The sequence below is a fragment of the Camelus dromedarius genome, chromosome 8 (assembly GCF_036321535.1).
Source record: "Camelus dromedarius isolate mCamDro1 chromosome 8, mCamDro1.pat, whole genome shotgun sequence".
Classification (NCBI taxonomy): Eukaryota; Metazoa; Chordata; class Mammalia; order Artiodactyla; family Camelidae; genus Camelus; species Camelus dromedarius.
The window spans coordinates 50,484,657-50,507,527 of NC_087443.1; the positions used below are offsets into that span (position 1 = coordinate 50,484,657).

The window sequence follows — 22,871 nt, forward strand, 5'->3', positions numbered from 1 at the left end:
GGAAAAAACAATCTGTGCAAATTTGCTGTCACACGTTAAACTGTAAAAGTTACGGCCACAGTGCATAAGTGCTTCAGATGGAAAAGCCACTTTTCTATCTTTAATTTTAAGATTAAATTTGTACAGTAAGACATTTTGAGAGCAAGAGAGACTGCATTCACATAACTTTTATTATGGTATATAATTGTTCTATTGTATTATTATTATTAATCTCTTACTGTGCTTAATTTATAAATTAAACTTTATCATAGGTATATATAGGAAAAAACATAGTATATATAGGGTTCAGTACTATCCATGTTTTCAGGCATCCACTGGGTCTCTGTAGTTAGAGAAGGACTACCGTGGTTGACCCTGCTTTGTATCTAGACAGTTAAGCTCTAATACCCACCAACTTTCCCTGTGTCATCTCAACATCAGATGGACTTTTGATACTATAGGGGTAAATAAGGAACATTTTCTAGAGAAGAGTAGCTCATCCTTTGTCTAAGCTCTTGTAGCAGGCCTTTCTTTTGGTATTTATTAGATGAATTATTCACTCTATCTGACTTTTCTGTCAGTTCTGTTGGAAGTATTATCATAAACTAGCAATAATTACATTAAAAACTTAGAATTATGTTAATATAATTATTAAAGAGAGTTCGATAATGTATTTAATAATTTAATCATATATTATTTATAATTATATATTATTAGATATTTTTGTCAGATCTGTTATATGCATTATTCAGTCTAACTTTCCTGAACTAGGAGAAAGCCCCTTGTAATAAGGTAGGGAGTAAGGAAGAAAAGCATAAAATGATTTATTTTAGTCAGAAAACACTGAGGTTCTACTGTGTGCCAGGTACTGTGTTAGATTCTGGGAATTATACAGATTAATAAAAACTAGTCCCCTTAACAACTCCCCAGTAAGAGAGAAACAGTGTAAACATAATTATAATGAAATGTGCAGGGGTAATCAGTATATGCAAGAAGCTGAGAAGAGGTGGGGATTTAGAGAGTACATTCTGGAGATGAAAATGATTAAAGTGAACCTTAAATGGTGAGTAAAATTTAGCCAGTTAAAAGTAGAGGGAGGTAGCAGCTAGTAGCTGTAGGGGACATGAAGATACACTGGCCTTCCAGATGTAGGAGTCAGAATGTGTAAAAACATGAACATGAGAAGGCTTTCAGTCACTGTAGAAAGTACAAGCAATTTGTTGTTCAAGAAGAAAGTATGAAGCAAGGAGAGGTGAGTAGTGAGGCCAGGAGCAGTACATTGGGGTAAGATGGTAGGAGGCCTTACATCCTGCATTAAAGCGTTTGAGTTTTATTCTGAAGGCAGTGAGCAGTCGTTAATTTTAAGGAGCATAGCAAAGTTGATTTTTTATTTTGAGTAGATATTTTTAGAAACTTGGAAGTTGGGATTCAGATGGAATTAGACTGAAGGCAGAGAGACCTCTGGAGGAATTCAGGTGATAGTTGATGAGAACTTTGATTTAAGGTGGTTGGGTAGCAGTAGTAGAGATTAAGAAGAGAAAATTGATTTGTGAAACAAGAGGGGGTAAACTTTTGGGAACTTAGGGCTTAACTTTTTCTAGTAACTTAATTACTGGGCTTGCAGGCTCTTCGCACTTTGATCTGGTTATTCATCATCATCTGCTTATTTGCTCTGAGCACTAGATCTGGATATTAAGTCTGGCCTTTGGTTTGGTGAAGGAAAATAAAACAAGAAAAAGAAAAGCCAGAGATAGATCACTTCTCTTGACTACTGACTTTAAAGAAAATTGTTGGAAATTTAATAAGGAATTGTATCTATTTCTGTAGTATGTTTGCGTACCACATGTGTTAATAATGTTTATGTCAGTAATAGTAAAAAAGCAATATAAAATAAACAATATTTCTAATTTACTAGTCCTTGCCTATAAATAAAATTTTTAGGTAGGTTCTGAACCTCTTTTATCAACTAACTTAAAACAGTGTGCCCAGTTGTTCACATAAATACATAACTAAACAAATGCAAAATCATTTGGAACTTAACCTGACTATGTTGATTAACTGTTGATCTCAGGTCACTGTTCCAAAGCTTGTCTTGAAAGCAGACTCTTCCAATGATGAAAAGTTTGTTTTGAATGATTCTTTAGCATCCTTCCAACCAAGCACACCCTAGGGGCAGAAAATATTCCTTTCAATAACTGAGACTTATAGGGGGTAGATTTTTTTGTGGAGATTATATAATTTGAAGGAGGAAAAAAAAAGATTAGGTCATTATGGTAGGTCTGAGAGTAGAAGTGACAACTTGAAATTGTCATGGAGTGTTTGAAAACTCAAACTCTGCCACGGATGTGATCCCTCTACCCCAGGATTTGTCATTTATCAGTGACACCAAGGGACTAATTTGAGAAAGCTTGGAGGTATTCATGACATCCTTTGTTTAGGGATATCTAATAAGGCTTTGCCTTTTTTTTTTTTTTTTAATAATCTGTTACTTTAGTATAAAGTCATATTTATCTATATCTTTTTAAGAACAAAGCATTCACTGATTTTATGATATAAAATGATGTTTTGTCTTCTCATATAGGTTTTTCCCCCAAAATGGATTGCCACCAGTATGCAGCAATTTAATTAATCTCTGCCTTTAAAAAAAGAAGTCTCTACCTTTACCATACCTTTAATTACTTTATAGACATACACTTAACTGCTGAGATTTCACCCTTCTGGTTTCTGGGTACCTTTTTCTGCTAGCCCTTTAGGGAGGCATAGTCTTTGCCTTAAAAAGTAAAAATCTGAGTAATTTTTATCATTTAGATAAGCTAGGAGCTCAGTTTTAAAGCAGTATGTAGATTATATGTCTTTGAATATACATAGGCTAGAAGCTAAGGTTAAAACTTCGGGGATTTGTTAAAAGTGTAAGACATTGAGAAATTTTGGTTACAAAACAAAACAGTTGATTAGTTTCTCAGGTGGGACCTCAAGATTTTAAGTAGAAGTATCTATAAGAAACAGTTTTGTCATAATGTTTTCATATTTTTGTTTTCAAAGAACATTTTGTTTATCACTTAGAGGTGAGTGTTTTAGGGTTCTACAGCTATCTACAAACAAGTCTATAGCCCACTTGATTACCTTAGAAAATCTAAAGATGAATTTGTTTTTAGTGTTAGAGTGAAACTACACACTTAACTGATTTTAGGACAGGTTTTTTTGTTTGTTTGTTTGTTTTGTCCTCCTTAGTAAATGTACAAGTTAGTTAACATTACTCATTTCCCAGAGCCATCAGTTATTTTAGGGTGAGATTTAAGAAATAACTTAGAAAATGTTTCAGCAAACTTGAAAATAAAATTTTTATGATACAGTATTGAATCATAAGTTACATAGTTTTTACATTTATTAAAACTTTCTATACGTGAACTAATGTTAATTTATTTTATTTTAGGACAATGCTGGCACATCATCTTTAATAATAAACAGTAAATTGGTTTGTAATGAAACAGATGAAATGTCTAAGGATAGCAAAACTAAAACCTATTCAGGAAGAAAAAGATTAAATGAAGTTGAACTTCAACAAGATGAACCACCAGCAAAGAAAGGTACTTGTTCAGCTGCCAGCAGGAGGCCTTTAAGAAAGCTAACCCCTAAACCAGTAAACAGAAAAGTTACAAACAGAAGGAAATTTTCTTGTCTAAGGAAAAAACCTGAGAAAGTCTAAGTGTCCCTAATGTTTACACTAACATTACAGACTGTCTAGAGGATGAGTATATTTAAAGCTGCCTTAATTTCAATAAATATGTTTTTAGATATTGTGCTTTTGTCACTTTTACATGACTATAATTCTTTTACATCTGTACTTACAGTAGTTAAAAGTCAGCACTTCCACTTTCATGATTATAGTACCTTTTCTGCCAAAGTATTTCCACATTCTTTTTTCTTCTTCTGCATTCTTTATTCATTTGGAGAAAAGGACATTTGACAGTAAGATTTTGAGCTGAACATTACTAAAGACAAATGTGGTCAAGTTGTGTTCTCTATAGAATTACTAAAAAAAGGTGGTCTTGTGCTTACTCTATACTGTACCTCCCTGTATTGGTCAGCTTTTACCTTCTCTCTAAGCCATCCATTCTGTCTTCTAGAAAACTTTTATAGTATAATACAGGGAGGGAGGGCTTTTTAAGAGAAGGTACATTAGCTTTAGGAACCTGATTAGCTGCTTCACTTTGAGAAAAATGAGTAAGTTAAGTCTTTCTTTACACCTGCCTCCTGAGGTTGTTAACACTAAAAACAATTGGGTGATATGCCAGTATAATAAATGTCTCATGGAACTTCAGTAAAATTAATGTTTTCAAAAGTAGATGCCTTTAGCGATAAAACAATACTAGATACATGTGAGATTGAGATGAACCGTCACCTTCTGTTATCCACTGAAGAAGTGGTGCCTTAGCTTCAGCGAGTGAGCCTTGCTATGATTTCTGTTGCACTGTTCATCTCTCTTTTCACCTTGATCAGTGCCATAGAGTAGTTGAGAATGTAGAATCGATAGATCACTAGGAAGTGGAAGTGGGCAAGAATGAGTGATCTACATGGTGGGACTTATCCTAAGGGTCACTCATTCGTGCAGAAAATGATTATAGAAGACCTATAGTTGATAGCTATAAATAATTTGGATGCGGGTAGATTTAAGTAAGTTTAAGTAACAAAAATTTTTTTTCTCCTTCAATTCTACTATTTCCCAGTTATTTACGTTATTAGCGACTACAGGGATCACATAAAGGATCATATGAAAATTGTAGGTATAACCACCCTTTTTCCTCTCTACCTGCTACTGAACAATTTCTGGAACAAAATATTCCTTTAACCACTAGAATAGTAATAGGGGATTGATAGTTTCATGGGATGTATGTTTTCTGCTCTTAAAAGGGAATGCAAGGCCATTTCCCTGTGAAAGTGAATTTACTTGTTTGAGGTATCTGTACTTTGGGGAAGCCTATAATCATGTAAACAGTGCAAGAAATAAGCCTTCAGAATAGTGATTAGGGGGCCATCCAGAGAAATACTGCCTATCTGTGACTTTTCAACCAAAACTGATTTTTGTAGCAAAATATAGGTATAGGTTGAATGTGGTATAAATATTGAATTAAAGTAACTTTCTTTCTCATTGTTTATGTTTACTTTTTATGTTAACCTTACTGTGTATAGGCTAGGTTTTATATACAGTAAAACCTATCCTATCTTTATTGCTAGACTGATTAATACTTTAATTACTTCCTGACAAGGCTGTTCTGAATATGTTCTAAGAGTCTTTTGATATAAAAAATATAAAAATGTCTGAAAGAATAATATGAATATCTGAACAAGAAAATCAGGTGCTAAACACATTAGCTTGAATTACCTTATATTATGTAATTAACCTAGTTCTTGAAGTATAGTAAAATTCAAAGAACATTACTTGATCACAAAAGCTTTATTGTGCTTACTGTAATTCACTTCAGAGTTTAGTGATTATATTGTATGCATGACTCAAATCTTTTCTCTCAGGATAAGTATTTGTGAGCTCTGAGTTTCAGGTCTTTGTTGTTTTTAACGTGCATCGATCCCATCTCTCTCTCTCGATAAAGGGTTCAGACATTTTTATAATTCGTCTTCTTAAAGGGCAAGAGGATTTTTTCGAACATTTCTAAGTCATAAAAAAAAATCTAAGAGTGGGAGGATACAGCTCAGTGGTAGAGTGTGTGCTTAGTGTGCACAAGGTCCTGGGTTCAATCCTCAGTACCTCCATTAATTAATTAATTAATTAATTAACAAACCTAATTACCTTCACCCCCAAAAAACAAACAAAAAAAGAAATTCAATGAATCCTAAGAAGGATAAATATAAACAAAACCTCACCAACGCACATCATAATGAAACTGCTGATATTATTTCCATTTTACATTTGAGGAAACAGTCATGGGGTCAAGTAGTTTATTGACACTTATGCAGCTAGTGAGGGGTAAGGCTACATTAGACTTGTCAGAATTTTAACCATTTTTCTCTTAACTTTAGCTGTGAAAGTATAAGCTATTCAGTTCACAGATCACTAATTTAGTAGATCTGTAATGTAATTGTACTTCAAAACTGTTCTTTTTAGGATATGTTTGCCTTAGGGTGTGATCCCCTATTGTCTGTCCCATATTAAGATGATAATAAAGATTTGTGGTAGACAATTTAAATACCATTGAAAGTTACTAGAAAGTAGAAACAACTGGTAATCCCACTCTGGTGGCTACCAGTATTTTCTTGCACATTCTTTGCTAACTCTCTCTGCCGTGACTTGTGGAACTATACCTTTTATATAAATGGGCTTATTCTGTGTATGTTTTGCAACCTGTTTTCTCCTTTTTGCTCAATAACTTATTTCTATCTTTCACTAAAAGTTTGCTTTCGTATGTTTCTTATGTTTGAATATTGACTTACATGGTAATTTTTTAGTTTTAGTGAGATTTGCCAGGTTAATAATGATTTTTTTATTTTTAAAGGACCTACACGTGTTAGCCCAGCCACCACTGAAGACCAGAAGGAAAGTAAAGACATGCAAGAGAGCATTTCAGAAAATGAGGAAAACATTAAATTTTTACAAAAAAATAACGAAGAGCTGGAAACACGTTTACTCATTATTGAGAATGAACTTAAAAATGAAAAGGAAGAAAAAGCAGAATTAAATAAACAGATTGTTAGTTTGCAGCAGGAACTTTCTTCTTCTGAAGAAAAGAGTTTTAGTTTTAGTATAGAGATCCAACAAATTCAGTCGAATTACGACAATGCGATTTCTGAATTACACGTGCAGAGAGGTATAAATCAAGAGCAGGAGGAAAGGATCATGAAATTGTCAAAGGAGATAGAAACTGCTAGAAGAAATATTACAAATAATGTTTCACAAATAAAATTAATGCAAGCAAAAATAGATGAACTACGGACACTTGATTCAGTTTCTCAGATCCCAAACATAGATTTACTCAAACTCAGGGATCTGTCAAGTGGTTCTCAAGAGGATGATTTGCCGGATACGCAGATAGACCTTTTGCAAGATGATTATTTGAGAAGTAAGCAGGTTAAAGAACATGGTATTCAGGAACGTAGTAGGAAAAATTCTTTCCACTGTACTGTTGAAGCCATTTGGGAGGAATGTAAGGAGATTGTAAAGACTTCTTCCAAAAGATGTCATCAGATCCAGGAACTGGAACAGCAAATTGAAAAGTTACAGGCAGAAGTAAAAGACTATAAAGATGAAAACAATAGACTAAAAACAGAGGAGAGGGAGAATAAAAATCAAGATGATCAACTGAAAGAAAAAGACACTCTTATACAGCAGCTGAGAGAAGAATTGCAAGAAAAAAATGTTAGTCTTGGTGTTCAACTACAGCATGTAATTGAAGGAAAAAGAGCACTTTCAGAACTTACACAAGATGTTACTTGCTATAAAGTGAAAATAAAGGAGCTTGAGGCAATCTTAGAAACTCAGAAAGAGGAATGTAGTCGTTCAGCCAAGTTAGAACAAGAAATTTTGGAAAAAGAATCAATCATTTTAAAGCAAGAAAGAAATCTGAAGGAGTTTGAAGCAAACCTTCAAGATTCTGTTAAAAACGCCAAAGATTTAAGTGAAAGAGAAATCAAGCTGAAAGAAGAAATCACACAATTAACAAATAATTTGCAAGATGCAAAGCATTCACTTCAATTAAAGGAAGAAGAAGAAGAAACCAACTGGCATGAAATAGAAAAGTAAGCTAAATGTTATTACAATGTTTAAAAATGTGCAGAGTATTTATTTTATAGATTTTTCTGTGTAGCTTTTAAATTTAGGTGGGCATGACAATCTGATAAAGTGTAGCATGTAAGATGAGTGAAGAACTTGAACATGGTTTGTCTAAACCTTTTGAGCCAAATGTTATATGCGAAGATCTCTTGATAAAATCTCCTGAAATCCTCCTTGGAGGACTCATTCATAGTTTGGACATTCCATATTTGTGAAAAGATCTAATTTTGTAGATTGTCAGTAGCTCACGCATATGATCCAAAGTGATTTGTGTTTTTTAGGTTGAAAGAGGAGCTCTCTGCAAGCTCTGCTCTTACCCAGAATCTGACAGTCAATCTTCAGAGGAAGGAGGAAGATTATGCTGAGCTGAGAGAGAAACTGGCTGATGCCAAAAAGCAGATTGAGCAAGTACAGAAAGAGGTACGTTATTGGAAAAGTTGTGTGGCCAATTTAATTGATAAAGATTGTTTTCCTCATATCAAGTTTAGACACTGATTTTAGAATTGACCAGAACTTTTGTCAACTTAATAATTCTTCCTAAAATGAGAATAGTTACTTAACAAGAGAAAACTTAGTCAGCTTAAACAAACTGAAGAGTGTCCAATATTAGGAAAAATATATGCCTTATGTAAGATTAGAACCTTTTCTTTTAAGGACTACTAAATTCAAGCCCCTTCCCCCCCACAAAAAAGTAAAAAGCCAACTTCTGTTTGCAAGATAGTATTTAGGAGAGTATATAGTGCATTTGTAACAAGTTTTTATTATAATTTGATTAAAATATGAAATATAATCACGTGATTATATTTAAAATAAATGGAAGTATATATATATATAAAATTTAAAATAAATGGAAGGATATATAGTGAGGAAAAAACTGCCTTCTAGCCATCAAGTTTCCCTCCACCCTGTCAAATATTACCAATTACTTTTTTCTCTTTACTTCTCCCTCTTCTCTTTGTCCTTCTTTCCTTCTCTTCCTATAAGGAAATGGAAACATCCTGCAAACACTGTGTGAACCTTGGTTTTTTTCACTTAATAGTATATCTTGGCTGTCTTTCTATCTCAGGATATAGTCTCCAAGTAAATTTGTATGACTACAAGCATATATTTACCATTAATCAGTCCCCTATTGTTGGAATTAAGGTAATTTCCAATCTACTGTTGATACAAATTATGCAGTGATGTCATTTTAGACATTTGTATGTCTTCCTGTGGTATAAATTCCTAAAAGTGGAACTTGTGGCTCACTGGTTTGTATATCAGTAATTTGGATATTTATTACGCTTTTTAGAGATTATGCCAAATTTGCTCACCAGAACTAATGTATAATAATAGGAGAGTATCTTTTTATCTACAACCTTATCCACAAAGTAGTATTTTATCATGTTTCTTTGATATTTGCTAATTTGATAGGTAAATAGTGTATCTCAACTATAATTCTAATTTGCATATTTTTCATTGATACAACAAATGCTTGTGGGTTTCATCCATATTATGTTTCCTACCCCCACTGAAGTTATATACTGAATATTTTGTGTGTATCTTTTTTATCTGTTAAAAATATAATTTCAACCATGTTTGGTTTTTTTATCTCTGAACAATATATTATGTTGTTCTTCTGAGACTTCCATTTTCCACATCATATCCTGAGATTCTTTTATGTATACTTAATCGCTTTCACTGCTGTGTAATACTCTGTTGTGTGACTCTGCAGTTTAGTTATCCATTCTCCTAGTGACCGTTTAGGTTGTTTCCATTCTTTGCTCTTAGAAGCAGTGTCCCTATTTATAAATATCCTTGGCACACGTGTGCAAGAGTTTGTGTAGCAAGTTAGAAGATGTAAAGGGGTGTCCTGAGTATTCCTCTGATAACTAATAAAATGTTCTTATTGACTATTTGTCTATTCCAGTTTTCACTCTGTGAAATCCATTTGTTCATATTTTCTTTTAATTTTGCTGTCCTTTTAAAATTACTATTGTATTAGATTTCTTTATTGTTAGCTCTGATTCTTTTTTTTTTTTTTTAGCTCTGATTCTTTGTCATTAAAATATACTGCAAATACCTTCTAGTTTACCTGTTGAAAATCAGGCCCCTTCATTCTACGAATGTCCTCAAAATAAAAGCTAGTTAGTGCTCCATTTATTTCTGTGATTCTTTTTTCGCTTAGTTTCTTTTTTTATCTCAGTATTTCTTTACTTTTTTTGTTAGTTCCTCAGTACTTTTAGAAACATTTAAAACTTTTTAATCCAGCATTTTTTTGTTGTTTTCAACAGAGGATTTGTTGGTTTCTTGTAAACTACTTGAAATTGAACTCTGGAACAATTTATGTAACATAAAAAAATAATCTCAGAATAATATAGCATTAATGTAAATTAAAAACGAATGGAAAGAATGATATGAACTTTTTGATTAAATAAATAATAATTTTCATGGCTATTAGGCCTGTACTGGTAAAGAAGAAAAGCTCTTGCTGGAGGCTTGGTACCCTCCACATCCATCTCCTTTTCCTGTGAGCAGAGGTTCTTTTTTTCCCTGACAGTTTCTTAAGTACTCTGATACCTGGAAGCTTTGGCCTAAGTCCTGTTGCTTTGTTTATAATGATTTGTAGTGATGTTTAATGTGTTTTCCATTGCTTTATTAGTGGTTAAGTTCCACGATTCATTGTTAATGTATTTAGCAGGATTCTGATTTAAGTTTAGTGATAAGTACTAAGTTTTTATTATAATATGGGAAAATGCTTGTGTTATAATGTTAAGTAATATAGAAACTGAACTCAGTTTTTTATGTATAATAGGATTAAAACTATGCAAACAGTCTGTATAATATAGACTGCAAAGAGATATATAAAAATGTGTATTTTGATTATTTTAGGTAATGGCATTCATTATAGGTGATTTTTTTTAAAGCTCTACTTGTTGCATTATTTCTTATAACAGATATGTATTCATTCATAATGAAGGAAATGTAATAAAGTTTTTAATCAATGGAAAAAGATGGATATGTATTCATTCATAATGAAGGAAAGGTAATAAAGTTTTTAATCAATGGAAGAAAAAATACAAAATTTATGTTGTTTTCTGATAATTATATACAAAAAGTTTCCAGGCCAAGCAATAAGTATTTGAAAAGTAGACATGACCTAAACTGTAATTAGGTGTAAGAAAATTTTTACTCAGATCAGCAAGTTAAAAGCAGTGCATAATTTAGAAAAGCACTTGTTTGTCACTCAAAAGATTTGGATTGTTTGCTTTCTTGGAGTGTAATTTTGGCCAGATCAGCCTTTGTTCCCCTCCTAGTTGGATATAAATTACTTATCTTTGGATTTAGTGTAGATTGTGAGCTTGTAAAATAAATTTAGAATGAAATTGAGGTTTTAACACCTCAGGATCAAGACTAGAGTTCCCAGAGGTAGTAGACAGGCTTGAAAGCTTTATAAATTCTGGACAAATGACAGGTAAATGGATTAAATTCTCCAAAATATAAACTGCAGTCCTAGTCTTACGCACCTTATTACCTTTTGTTAGGTTCCCTTCACTTAGCTAAGTTGTCCAGAGGAAACTTTAGATTTATTGTAATTCCTACATATTATAATAGGATTTATTATAACTCCTATTATCAGTCCATATGTTGTTCATAGTATCCTCAGCAAAACAAATAAGGAAATAACCGTTAGGGTGAACTTACAGCCTTCATGCATTTTCCACGTTTCTATTAGTTGAAGTATGAGTGAGGCCTGTGCAGCTTGATTTTGAACTACTGATTCTGAGATCTGGGACTCAGATCCTCTCTTGACTTTTCTACAGTATGGGAGAAAATACCATTCCTTTGTCTTTTCTGATCTTTTTTTTTTAATGTATTTTTTATTTTACATTGCTTTAATGTCATTTGTTTATTTCTGTTTTAAGTGATATCTTAGCTGAAGATTCTTAGAGTATAGAAACTTCCTGGTTTAAGATACTGTTTCTGAACACTGTGATTATCAGTAAGCATTATCAAACATGGTGTAATTGACTTATGTTCGTATGGAACTAGTTACTCAGTTTTAAAAAAAAAATAGCTTCTTTTTCCAGTTAAAAGCTTTTCATTATAATACAGTATTAGGAAATTTTTTTTTAAGAAATGAAGATAAAAGTAAAAGCCTTCTCCCTGATCTCATTTTTCCAAATATGACCATTCCTGACAATTCTTCTGTGTTCTTTTAGCTCTTTTTACATGCATTTTACATAATATATTTTTGTAATTATATGTTTATATATTTTTATTTTTATAAATCGGATCAACTATATATAAATACTGCTTTTTAAATTTATGCTAATTTTAAGATTTTTTCATAGCACAGTTTAGGAGGTATCCCTTTTTAAGTGATGTTTTATTTTATAGATAACTAACATTAATCTAAGGGTATTAAGAGTGTTTTCTATTTTTCAAAATAAACAATGTGTAATGTCAATGCTAATAATTATAATAGCAGCTTACTCTGGATCAGTTGTTCTGAATTTACATGTATCATCTCATTTAATTCTCACGCAAATATTAAGAATAGGTACTGTTTTAACTTGCATTTTATGGCTAAGGAAATAGGCATTGAGAGATATAACTTATCCAGGTTTACTTGGCTGGTAAATGAAGAGCCAGGATGGAAACTGAAGCAGTCCTCATGTGCATCTTGCTGCAAATAGTTTATATCTGTAAAGTTGATGAAGATGGTGTTTATTACTGGAAGCCCCATATTTTTAAACAAAATAAGCCAGTAAAAATATTACTAATTGGTGATTACAAAAGGAATATATATATTTATTGTAGTAGATTTGAAGCATACAGAAAACCTAAAAAGGGATGTAAAAATCCCCTGAAAACAAACCACTCAGAGCTACTATTATTATGGCACCCCCATTATGAGGGGGAACTTTGTTCAATTAATTTCCTTCAGTTTTTGAGATTTCTAGGATTGGTACAACGGAAACTGGCCTAAAAATGTACATAGATTACCTGTGTTTGTTTGTTCCTTCCTTCCTTCCTTCCTCCCCTCCCCTCCCTTCCTTTCTTGCGAAGATTTGCATACTAATTCATAGTGCTTTTTGATTTCTTTAGCAAGTTTGTAGAATTAGGTTACCAGTAACACCAAAATCGATTGACCTTCACTTACGTGGGTACTTTTTGATCTTGTAATTGTTCCATTTTCATCCTCTACGTGCTAATAGCTTTTAAAGTATTTCTTATATTTCTGGATCACAGTAATTAATAAATCTTGGAAATCTGAGCCAGTATTTTTCCCCTAGAGTATCTCTATTGTTTTTTCCAAGACAATGGTTTTGCTATTGCATGCAAGGGGCTATGTTGATTCTTTTTTGTGAATACTTACAGAGTTTAAGATTCTTAAAATATTGTAAGAAAAATATGAACTCCACATATGTATCTCCTTTGGAATGTCAAGAAATTTTCCGATAATTTGAAGTCATATCACGTGTGTTCGAATCTGTAGTTTTTCTTACATGCTTTAAAGGACATAAATCTTTGAGTCAGTGGCCATGAATTTTAAACAACAAAAAGCAATTAGTATTTATAAATATATTTAATTTAATTTATAAATATTACTTTGTAGGTATCTATAATGCGTGATGAGGAGAAATTATTAAGGAGTAAAATTAATGAACTGGAGAAGAAGAAAAACCAGTGTTCTCAGGAAATAGAGATGAAACAGCGAACCATTCAGCAACTCAAGGTAACAGTTTTGTTTTTAAAGATGATTTAAGTAGCTTCTGTTGGTATATTTTAGTGTTTAATTAAGTGTGTAAGTTTTTTTATTTTAAGTAAAATATGGATTTTATTTGAGCCGATCTGAGGATTATAAACCCGGAGACAGTCTTTCAGAAAGCTCTGAGGACTGTTCTACCTGCTAGAGGTCAAAACAGAGTTATATACCTTTTTGAGATAAAGGGTTATATATCAAATGATGTCTTGTTGACGGCTTACACACAGTCCAGATGTACAGTACAAGTGAGTAGTGGGTCATCTTGATCCCTTACACGTTAAGAAGGAAGGTTATCTCCTAAGGAGTTATCATGCTGGCACCAGGAGTAGCTCTTTACAATCCAGTAGGCATTCCTGTGTCTTCTAAGGAGGTTTGGTTAATACAGATGCATAATGCACACTACAGGGGCAGGGTGGCCCTAAGGGCACAGAGAGAATTGTATGTTTGAAGAAAAAAATTTTTTTCTTGTCCTGCCTTAAAATTAATTTTGTTTCATCACCAGCCAGTGAGAACTCTGAGGTGGTAAACCCAGCTTGGTTGTGTGGTCAGTGTGAGGAGCACTGCTGGGGCTGCAGCAGACACGCTTTTGCATGTGCTGTCAGGGAGGGACCCTGCAGCCACATCTCTGCGTGAGTCAGGGGTAGCTGGGGAGCCCTGTACGCGATGCCCGAGGTCAAGGGGGTTCCCCTCCTGGGTGTTGGGTGTTCTGAAACTGTTTGGACAGCAGGTGGCTGAGAAGTGTGGGCTGTGGCTCCCAAGGACCCCACCCTCTCCTCAGTGGAGCTGGCTCTGAAAACCCCTGTTTCTGGGTCTGAGACCAACTGTGTCTCTGTCTTGTGCTGCAATAGGACCTCCCAGGGTTTCTGGGGGAATTGTCTCCTAGCCTGCCTCCATATCTGCCCCTCCCCCCCAATCCACAGAACAAGAGTCACCATGTTTTCAGTGGACTTTTTGGAGGCCTTTAGGGAAAAAAGCTGTTTAAAAATCCTACTTTCAAGAAAAATGACAATCATTTCATGATTCCAGCAACTTAGGGAACTTTAAGAGACTTCGGAGAACAGCTGTGAATGCTTGATTTTAATGGGTGACTTCAGCATCAACCCAAACATATAGTGAGATTTCAAAACAGATTGAAAACCTGTTTATAGTGTGGCCCGTATATAGCCAGACACAATCTAGCTTCTTCCTGTCACCGTCTGTCCACCTCCATCATTTTCTGTCTCTTTCCCTCACTGTCCTTCCACCTGTGTCATTCCCTTTCATCCTCTGTCTCTTTCATTATTGTCCATCTCCCTCCATCAGTCTCTATCTCTGTTCATCACCGTGCGTCTCCTTGTGTCATTCTCTGTCATTCTCCGTCCCTTTCTGTCACTGTTCGACAGTCTCCATCGTTCCTGTCATTTTCTCTCTTTGTAAGATTAGGTTCGAGGTTTGCTCCTTTCATCACACGTCCTCACTCCCTGGTAAGGCTTGGCTCTTGGTTGACCCCTCATTCTTCTCTCCCTTCCACTTTATCGCGTATTCACTCTGTTGTCCTTCCAGGCCTGTCTCTCCTACACAGATACTCCCTTCCTGTCACTCTTCATTTTGGTCCACCAGCTTTAGTGCTTTCTGTGTCCTCCTCTCTGCACCCTCAGTAATCTCTGTTACTCTGTCATTCTCCATTAAGCTCTCTTTGTCTCACTTGTCACCATGCTCTTTGTCCACCCCTGACGATTTCTGCCATCCTGGCCACTCATTGTCATATCGCTGGCCCTTCACTGGGGTCCACTCTACCAGTCCTTTATGACAAATTCTCTTTTGACCTTTTCTGGAACCTAAAAATAAATTGCTTAAAATAAAATAAGGCCCTGGTGATTTGCTTCTAGCAAAGGGTATGGAAAGGAAAAAATTGTAACTTTACAGTTGTATCTTAACCAAGGTGTTTAAGAATAACATCAACAGTAGTAAGTCACTGTGAACTTCCTGATTTGATGTGATCAGAAGGGCACAGTGCTTTTGTGGCATTTGTCTCTAAAATCCATAACCTCAGAGAGAAAACAGCAGATCAAACTGAGGATGTTCTACCAAATACCTAACCAGTAAAAAGTGTCAAGGTCATTAAGGTTAAGGAATTATGGGGCAACTATCACAGATTGGAGGAGACATGGTGACTAAATGCAGTGTTGTATCCTGTATGAGATCCTGGAACAGAAAAAGGACATCATTGGAGAAACTGGTGACATATGAATAAAGTCTGTAATATTATTAATAGTATTATACCAGTGTTCATTTCTCTTTTACAAAGATGTTTCCATGTTCTAAATAACAAAGCTTCAAAACTCAGGTGCTCACTTTTGTGTCCAGTGTTAATTTCTTGATTTTTAAATAAGTGTCCCATGGTACTATAAGTTAACATTAGAGAAGCTGAGCAGAGGTTAGACAGGAAATCTCTGCTATCTTTGTGACTCTTTTATAAATAAAAAGTAAAAAGAAAATGAAGATTAAGTCTTGTAAAAAATTTTTTAGAAGGGCACTTGGAGAGCAGAATCCCTTTATAAATGGTTATATTTTGCTTGACATCAATTAAATGGATAAGACAATAATTTAAAAATTGAACTTGTTGTATTTGCTTGTTTGCTTTTAAATGAAGGAAACTAATGAATATTTAGATGTAAATACATCTAAATATTATATTCAGCTTTTGACTGAATATAATTCTAATAAAGCAGTCAATACTTTCATAATAGGATTTAGAGATTTCCAGGTTCTATAATGATTATTCTAAAACTTATAATATGAGAAGATAGTGCTGAAATTAGATGAGAGAGGGAGTGAAGTTTGGGTTACATGACAGGTTAAAACTGGAACTGAAGGATTTCAAGTGCCCATACATTTATCTTGCATCTTTTTCAAACCTCCCAGCTACTTTCTACATAAAGGGCATGTGGGAGCCCTATTTTTCCTGCATTTTGAATTTACTGAAAGGGAATTTGTTTATGGTTTTTTTTTTTCCTCCTACATTAAATACACAGTAAACTTCCATTTCCCCTGTTTATGCTTTTTGTGATGTGTGAAAAAAACATACATGCTAGCTTAAAAGGTTGAGTAAAGAAAATGATTTGGCATTTTTCATTCTCATTAATACCACTTAATAAAGGTATAAAGTTTTGGGGGTTTTGTTTTTGTTTTTCTTATTATCACTCTCACCCTGCCCTTTTCTCCAAGGTGAAACTGAAGAGATTGAGACTAGTAGTCAGCCTTATAGGAGATAGATTCCAAATTTAATATTAACCCCCATTTTCAAGCCCCACTATTAAATATCGGGGCATAGTTAAGTTACAATTGCATTTAATTCGTATTCTTTCATTTCACAGGAGCAGTTAAGTGATCGAAAAGTGGAAGAAGCTATACAACAATATGAGAGAGTGTGCAAAGGTCAGAAACAAACCTCTACTTCCAGTATTAAAATGACTACAAAATAAGTAGTAAGAATAACTACTATTCCTTAGACAATTCTTAAGTGAAATAAGGCCAACAAAGGATGTAACTTCATCAAAAGAGAAAAGTATTGATTTTAAAGAGTAACTTATCAACGTAAAGTTTATTCTTGAAGTAAAACATTAAGAAGTATTCAGTCAAAGCAACATTGGTTTCTAGGTAGTGGCCAGTACGTTGTGAAAAATAAAATCAGTCAAAGTTGTATAGGTCACAGTGAATGGAATGGATTTCTAGACAAAATCATTTAAAGAAAATTCTTCAAGTAAAATAGCTTTAAAAATTTTTTAAATATTTTAAAAAACCATTTAATAATTTAGATTCAAAGTATATCTGCTGAATTTTTTTCTCAAATTGTATTGACAGTTTATTTGAAATATCACAAAATTATCTTTGTAGATGATATATACATATTTCTGTTCATAAAATTACGCAGATTCCTCTCCTTCCCATCACTCACCCCTTCACTTCTTAGTTGTTTGAGTAGTAGACCTGGGCTTTGAACCCATGTCTGTTTCACTCTTAAGTTTCAGACTTTCTTCACTAATTCATGCTATTTGTACTTGGCCAACTAAAGAGGAGGGGTAAGACAACCAGATTATTATTTATTTGGATGACTTGAACATTTAGAGGATTAACTTGAATCAGTAACTTGGATGTGAAAATATCTCTCTGCACACAGTCGTATTTTCTCCTACCCTTTTTAGGCCATTATCCCTTAACATCTCTTATTTCCATAATCTTTTTAGAGTTTCCATTTACTTTGGCTCCTGTGTCATTGTTGGCAGACGTGAATAGTAAGAAACTGTTGCCTAATCTCAAGTTATCTAGGTTTTCTTCCAAGAGTTTTATAGTTTTAGCTCTTATATTTAGGTCTTTGATCCATTTTGTATTAATCCATTTGAGTATAATTTTGTATATTGTGTGAGATAGGTGTCTAACTTGATTCTTTTTCATATGGAGATCCAGTTGTCCCAGCACCATTTGTTAAAAAAGACTGTTCTTTCCCTCATTGCATTGTTTTGCCCCTTTGTTGAAAGTCAGTTGACTATATATGTAAGGGTTTATTTCTGAACTCTCAGTGTGTTTCATTGTTCTGTATGCCACTTCTTAGGCTAGCACCACACTGTCTTGTTTCTTACCTTTTAAGTAAGTTTTGAAATTGGGAAGTGTGAATGTTCCCACATTCTTTCTTCTTTTGCAGGATTCTTTTGGCTATTTTAAATCTCTTGCATTTCCATGTGAATTTTAGAATCAGCTTGTCAATTTTTGCAAAAAAGCCAGTTGGAATTTTAATAGGGGTTGTGTTAATTTTGAGGATCTATTTGGGGAAATTGCTAACCTAACAATATTAGTCATGGATGCAGGAGATCTTTTCATTTATTTAGGCCTTCTATAATTCCTTTTAGTGATGTTTAGTTTTCAGTGTGTAAGTTTTACACATCTTTTGTTAAATTTATTTCTAAATATTTTGTTGTTTGTAATACTATTGACAATGGAATTCTTTCCCTAATACCATTTTTGGATTGTTTTTTGCTATTGTATATAAAATATAATTGATTTAATCATACTCATTTTGTATCTTGCTACTTTGCTGAAATGGCAAGAGAGTCTTTGTGCACACATGTGAATATATTTGTATAGGAAATTCCTAGCAGTGTAGTTGTTGGCCCAAATGATGTATATTTAAAATTTTTATGACTATTGCTAACTGCTTCCCAAAGTGGGTATACTAGTTTGTATTTTCAGTGATAATGTGTAGAGTGCCCATTTCCCCACATTTTTGCCAGTATTAAGTATTATCAAACTTTAAACTTATTGCCAGTGTGGTAAGTGAAACATGGTATTCCCCATGATTTGAAGCTTTCATACTTGTTTTATGTATACCTGATATACTGGTATTCTAAAGTAAATTTGAGCTGTCACTAAGTGAGTATTTCTAATCCAGAGTTTTACAGGACATTTATGTGTCATTTCTTTCCTTAGTTTGTGTGGTGTCCCTTTTTCTCCTCCCTACCTGTTCTCAAATGTTATGCTTAAGCCTTTTCTCCTTGAAACCTGATGTAGCTTTCAGTGATCCTCTTCCCTGAATGTTAAGCATTTAATTACTTGTTCATTTGACAGGCATTTATTTAGCTACAATAGTTCATAGCTACCTTTAGATAACTTTGATATGCTATCTCGTAACTGTTTTTATGTTGCTTTATTTTCTATTTTGCTGCATATTTCTGGATTCTTCCCTGAAATAAAATGTAAATTATTGGAGGCAGTGACTGATATGATAGTTCTCTTTTTTCCTTTACTGCTCCTACCTTTCAAATAATAGGTATTTAGACAGTGAACTTACCATCGTTGTCCTGGGACTTTACTGATTAATAACCAGATACTTAAACTCCTTTCAAGCCCTCTAGTTTAGAGCAAAAAGTAGGGTGTAAGAGGAATGAATTATTTGAATACAATTATAATTGATTATATAATCTGAATATATTTACAAATCATGCTTTTTGAAAGAAAGACTTTTAGATAGTAATACCAGTACTCCTTTAATCCTAAGGAGGAATTCTGTTTTATTAGCTCCCCTGCAGCTTACATCAAAGGACAGAAGTACTGAAAATTACTCAAAATTTTTCTTACTGTTTTAAGCGTGCTTTATATTTAGAATTTTAAGGGAGCCATCTTTTGAGATTTGTGTCATTTTTAATGTCATTTTTAGTGACCTGAGTTTGAGCTATGCATTTAAAGATTCATCACCTCTGACATGAGCAGTCATTTTGGTAAGAGGTGTCTGAAGTGAGCCCTGATACTATGTGTCTGTCACCAGAGACAGTAAACCAGTTTTTCCTCCTTTCTGTATCAGGCAGAATTAGAATAGATTTGTTTATAAACCATTACTTCAATCACTTTTAAAGGGCCAGAAGCAATTTTGGTAAGGCTATAATAATAGCACAGTTATTCCTGAGGAGTTGGTTTTAAAAACACTAGAAGTAAATATTTGGCTTTGAACTTTTTTCAAAAATAATTGCGATTAAAAAAAATAAGTTTAGGCTTGAGAATTTTTTGTTTTTAGGAGGTAAAGATTTTAGTTTGGTTTGAGAATATTAACGCTAAAAGTAAGTGTTTTGACAAAAAATATTTTTTCTAAATCCTAAGATTTGTGTTTATTAGTACAGACATACCTTGGAGACATTGCGGATTTGGTTCCAAACTACCACAGTAAAGCAAAGATCACAGTAAAGCAAGTCACACAAATTATTTTGGTTTTCCAGTGCATAGAAAAGTTATGTTTACACTATTTTGTAGTCTGTTAAGCGTGCAACAGTATGATGTCTAAAAATACGATGTTCACACCTAATTGAAAAATACTTCATTGCTAAAAAAATGCTCACCATCGTCTGAACCTTTAGAGAGTTGTCATCTTTTTGCTGGTAGAGGGTCTTGCCTTGATGTTGATGGCTGCTGACTGCTGAATGATCAGGGTGGTAGTTACTGGGGTAAATACCCAGTTAGTCAAGTTAAGTTAGTTAAGTTAGAAGGGTGGGACGGCTGTGGCAATTTCTTCAAGGAAGACAACAAGGAAATTTGCCACATCACTTGACTCTTCCTTTCACGAACAATTTCTCTGTGGCATGCAATGTTGTTTGATAGCATTTTACCCATAGTAGAATTGGAGTCAGTCTTCTCAGACTCTGCCACTGCTTTATCAACTGAGTTTACGTAATATTCTAAATCCTTTGTTAACATTTCAACAGTCTTCATAGCGCCTTCACTAGGAGTGGATTCCGTTTCAAGAAACCACTTTCTTTGCTCATCTGTAAGAAGCAACTCCTCATCGTTCAAGTTTGATCATGAGATTGCAGCAATCCAGTCACATCTTCTAGATAACTTCCTACAGCTTCTGTACCAGCACTTCCTGCTTCACCTTGCACTTTTATGTTATGGAGACAGATTCCTTCTTTAAGCCTCATGAACCAACCTCTTCTAGCTGGAAACTTTTCTTTTGCAGCCTCCTCACCTCTCTCAGCCTGCATAGAGTTGGAGGGAATTAGGGCCTTGCTCTAGATTAAGCCATAGCTCAAGGGAATGTTGTGATTGGTTTTGATCTTCCATCCAGGTCACTGAAACTTTCTCCATATCCGTAGTAAGATTGTTTAGCTTTCTTACTGTTTGACTGTTCACTGGAGTAGCATTTTTAAATTTCTTCAAGGACTTTACTTTGCATTCACCACTTGGCTGTTTGGTGCAAGAGGCCTAGGTTTCGGCCTGTCTCAGCTTTTGAGATGCCTTCCCTGCTAAGCTTAATCATTTCATATCTAGCTTTTGATTTAAAGTGAGAGACGTGCAACTCTTCCCTTCACTTGAACACTTAGAGGCCGCTGTAGGGTTATTAACTGACCAAATCTCAATATTGTTGTGTCTTAGGGAATAGGGAGGCCCAAGGAGAGGGAGAGAGAGAGGGGAACAGCCAGACATTGGAGCAGTCACAGCACAAACAATGTTTATGGATTAAGCTTGCTGTCTTATGTGGGTATAGTTTGTGTAACATCAGCAGGGAGGGCATAACTCAGTGGTAGAGTGTGTGCTTAGCATGCACAAGGTCCTGAGTTCAGTCTCCAGTACCTCCATTAAAAATAAACAAATAAAACCCGAATCCTTCTCCCCCCCAAATAAATAAATAATTTAAAATTTTCAATTAAAAAAAATCAAAGATCAGTGATCATAGATCACCATAACAAATGTAACAATAATGAAAATGTGTGAAATATTGCGAGAATTACTAAAATGTGATGGAGGCAGGAAGTGAGCAGATGCTGTTGGAAAAATGCGCGAATAGACTTCCTTATGCAAGATTGCTGCAAAACTTCAGTTTGTAAAAAATAAACAATGTATGAGAAGCACAGTTAAGTGAAGTGCAGTAAAATAATAGTTTTATTATTTTATCAATAGTTTAATTGTATAGAAAATTGTTAATTTTATCTGAAAAAATTCCTTTTCCATCCATTTATTCTTGCCGTCATCCAAGCATCCATCTGTATATCAGTTTCTTATTGGGTGCTTCACATATACCGGTACCGTTTTAGGCTCTGAAAATATAGCAGTGAAGAAGACAAAGTGTTCATCTTTCTGGAACTCATCTTCTATTATGGTTAATAAAACTGTATTTTAATTTTAGAAGAACTCAAGAAAAAAATAGAATCTAGATGTCTATGTTAGTAATTTCTAAAATGTTCTTTCCAAATTTTTAGATTTAAATGTTAAAGAGAAAATAATTGAAGACATGCGAATGACTCTGGAAGAACAAGAACAAACTCAGGTAGAACAAGATCAAGTGCTTGAGGCAAAGTTAGAGGAAGCAGCAAGGCTGGCCACAGGTACAGCAAGATTACTTAAATATCTCAAGATGCACTCTTCCATTTTCTTTATTTTCCTAGATTTCCTTCCTTCTTAAAATAGTTTAGTGTTTATAATAATTCATAGTGAAAAAGTATTTGGTGTGTTTTTGGGATATCCCGTCACTTGTCATTTTCCATTGTCATGAAAATTGTTTTATCTAAGTAAAATTGTATGTAAATAAGGAAGGAATAAGGACACTGATAATAACTGGGCGATGACCTGTTGCAGTGTTCCGCAGATGTTAAGAATAAATTTTCAACTTAATTTCACATCTGCGCACCATTTGATGTCATCTTGTATGTTTATCTCAATAAATACTCTGATTCTATCCTTCAGAATACCATCAGTGGGGGTTTTTGCCCCCTTTTTTGTTTTTGATTTTGGTTTTTAATTTATTTATTCATTTATTTGTTTTGAGAACGTGAAGTTTCCTGTTTATTGGTATGCATTTATACTATATACTTTGAACACTATGCAGTGGGTTATTGA

The 22,871-nt window shown here is 34.0% G+C and overlaps 1 protein-coding gene across 3 annotated transcripts in view; it reads left to right on the forward strand.

Annotated features, from left to right (window-relative positions):
• Positions 1–22,871, forward strand: part of KIF20B (kinesin family member 20B) — a 67,604-nt gene that overhangs the window by 27,274 nt on the left and 17,459 nt on the right. For all 3 annotated transcript variants that reach the window (XM_031461373.2, XM_064488203.1, XM_010996290.3), the window contains exons 19-24: positions 3,413–3,566; positions 6,489–7,728; positions 8,044–8,182; positions 13,365–13,484; positions 16,871–16,931; positions 22,235–22,360. In XM_031461373.2, coding sequence (XP_031317233.1) covers positions 3,413–3,566; positions 6,489–7,728; positions 8,044–8,182; positions 13,365–13,484; positions 16,871–16,931; positions 22,235–22,360 — 1,840 coding nt within the window. The remainder of the gene's footprint in view (positions 1–3,412; positions 3,567–6,488; positions 7,729–8,043; positions 8,183–13,364; positions 13,485–16,870; positions 16,932–22,234; positions 22,361–22,871) is intronic.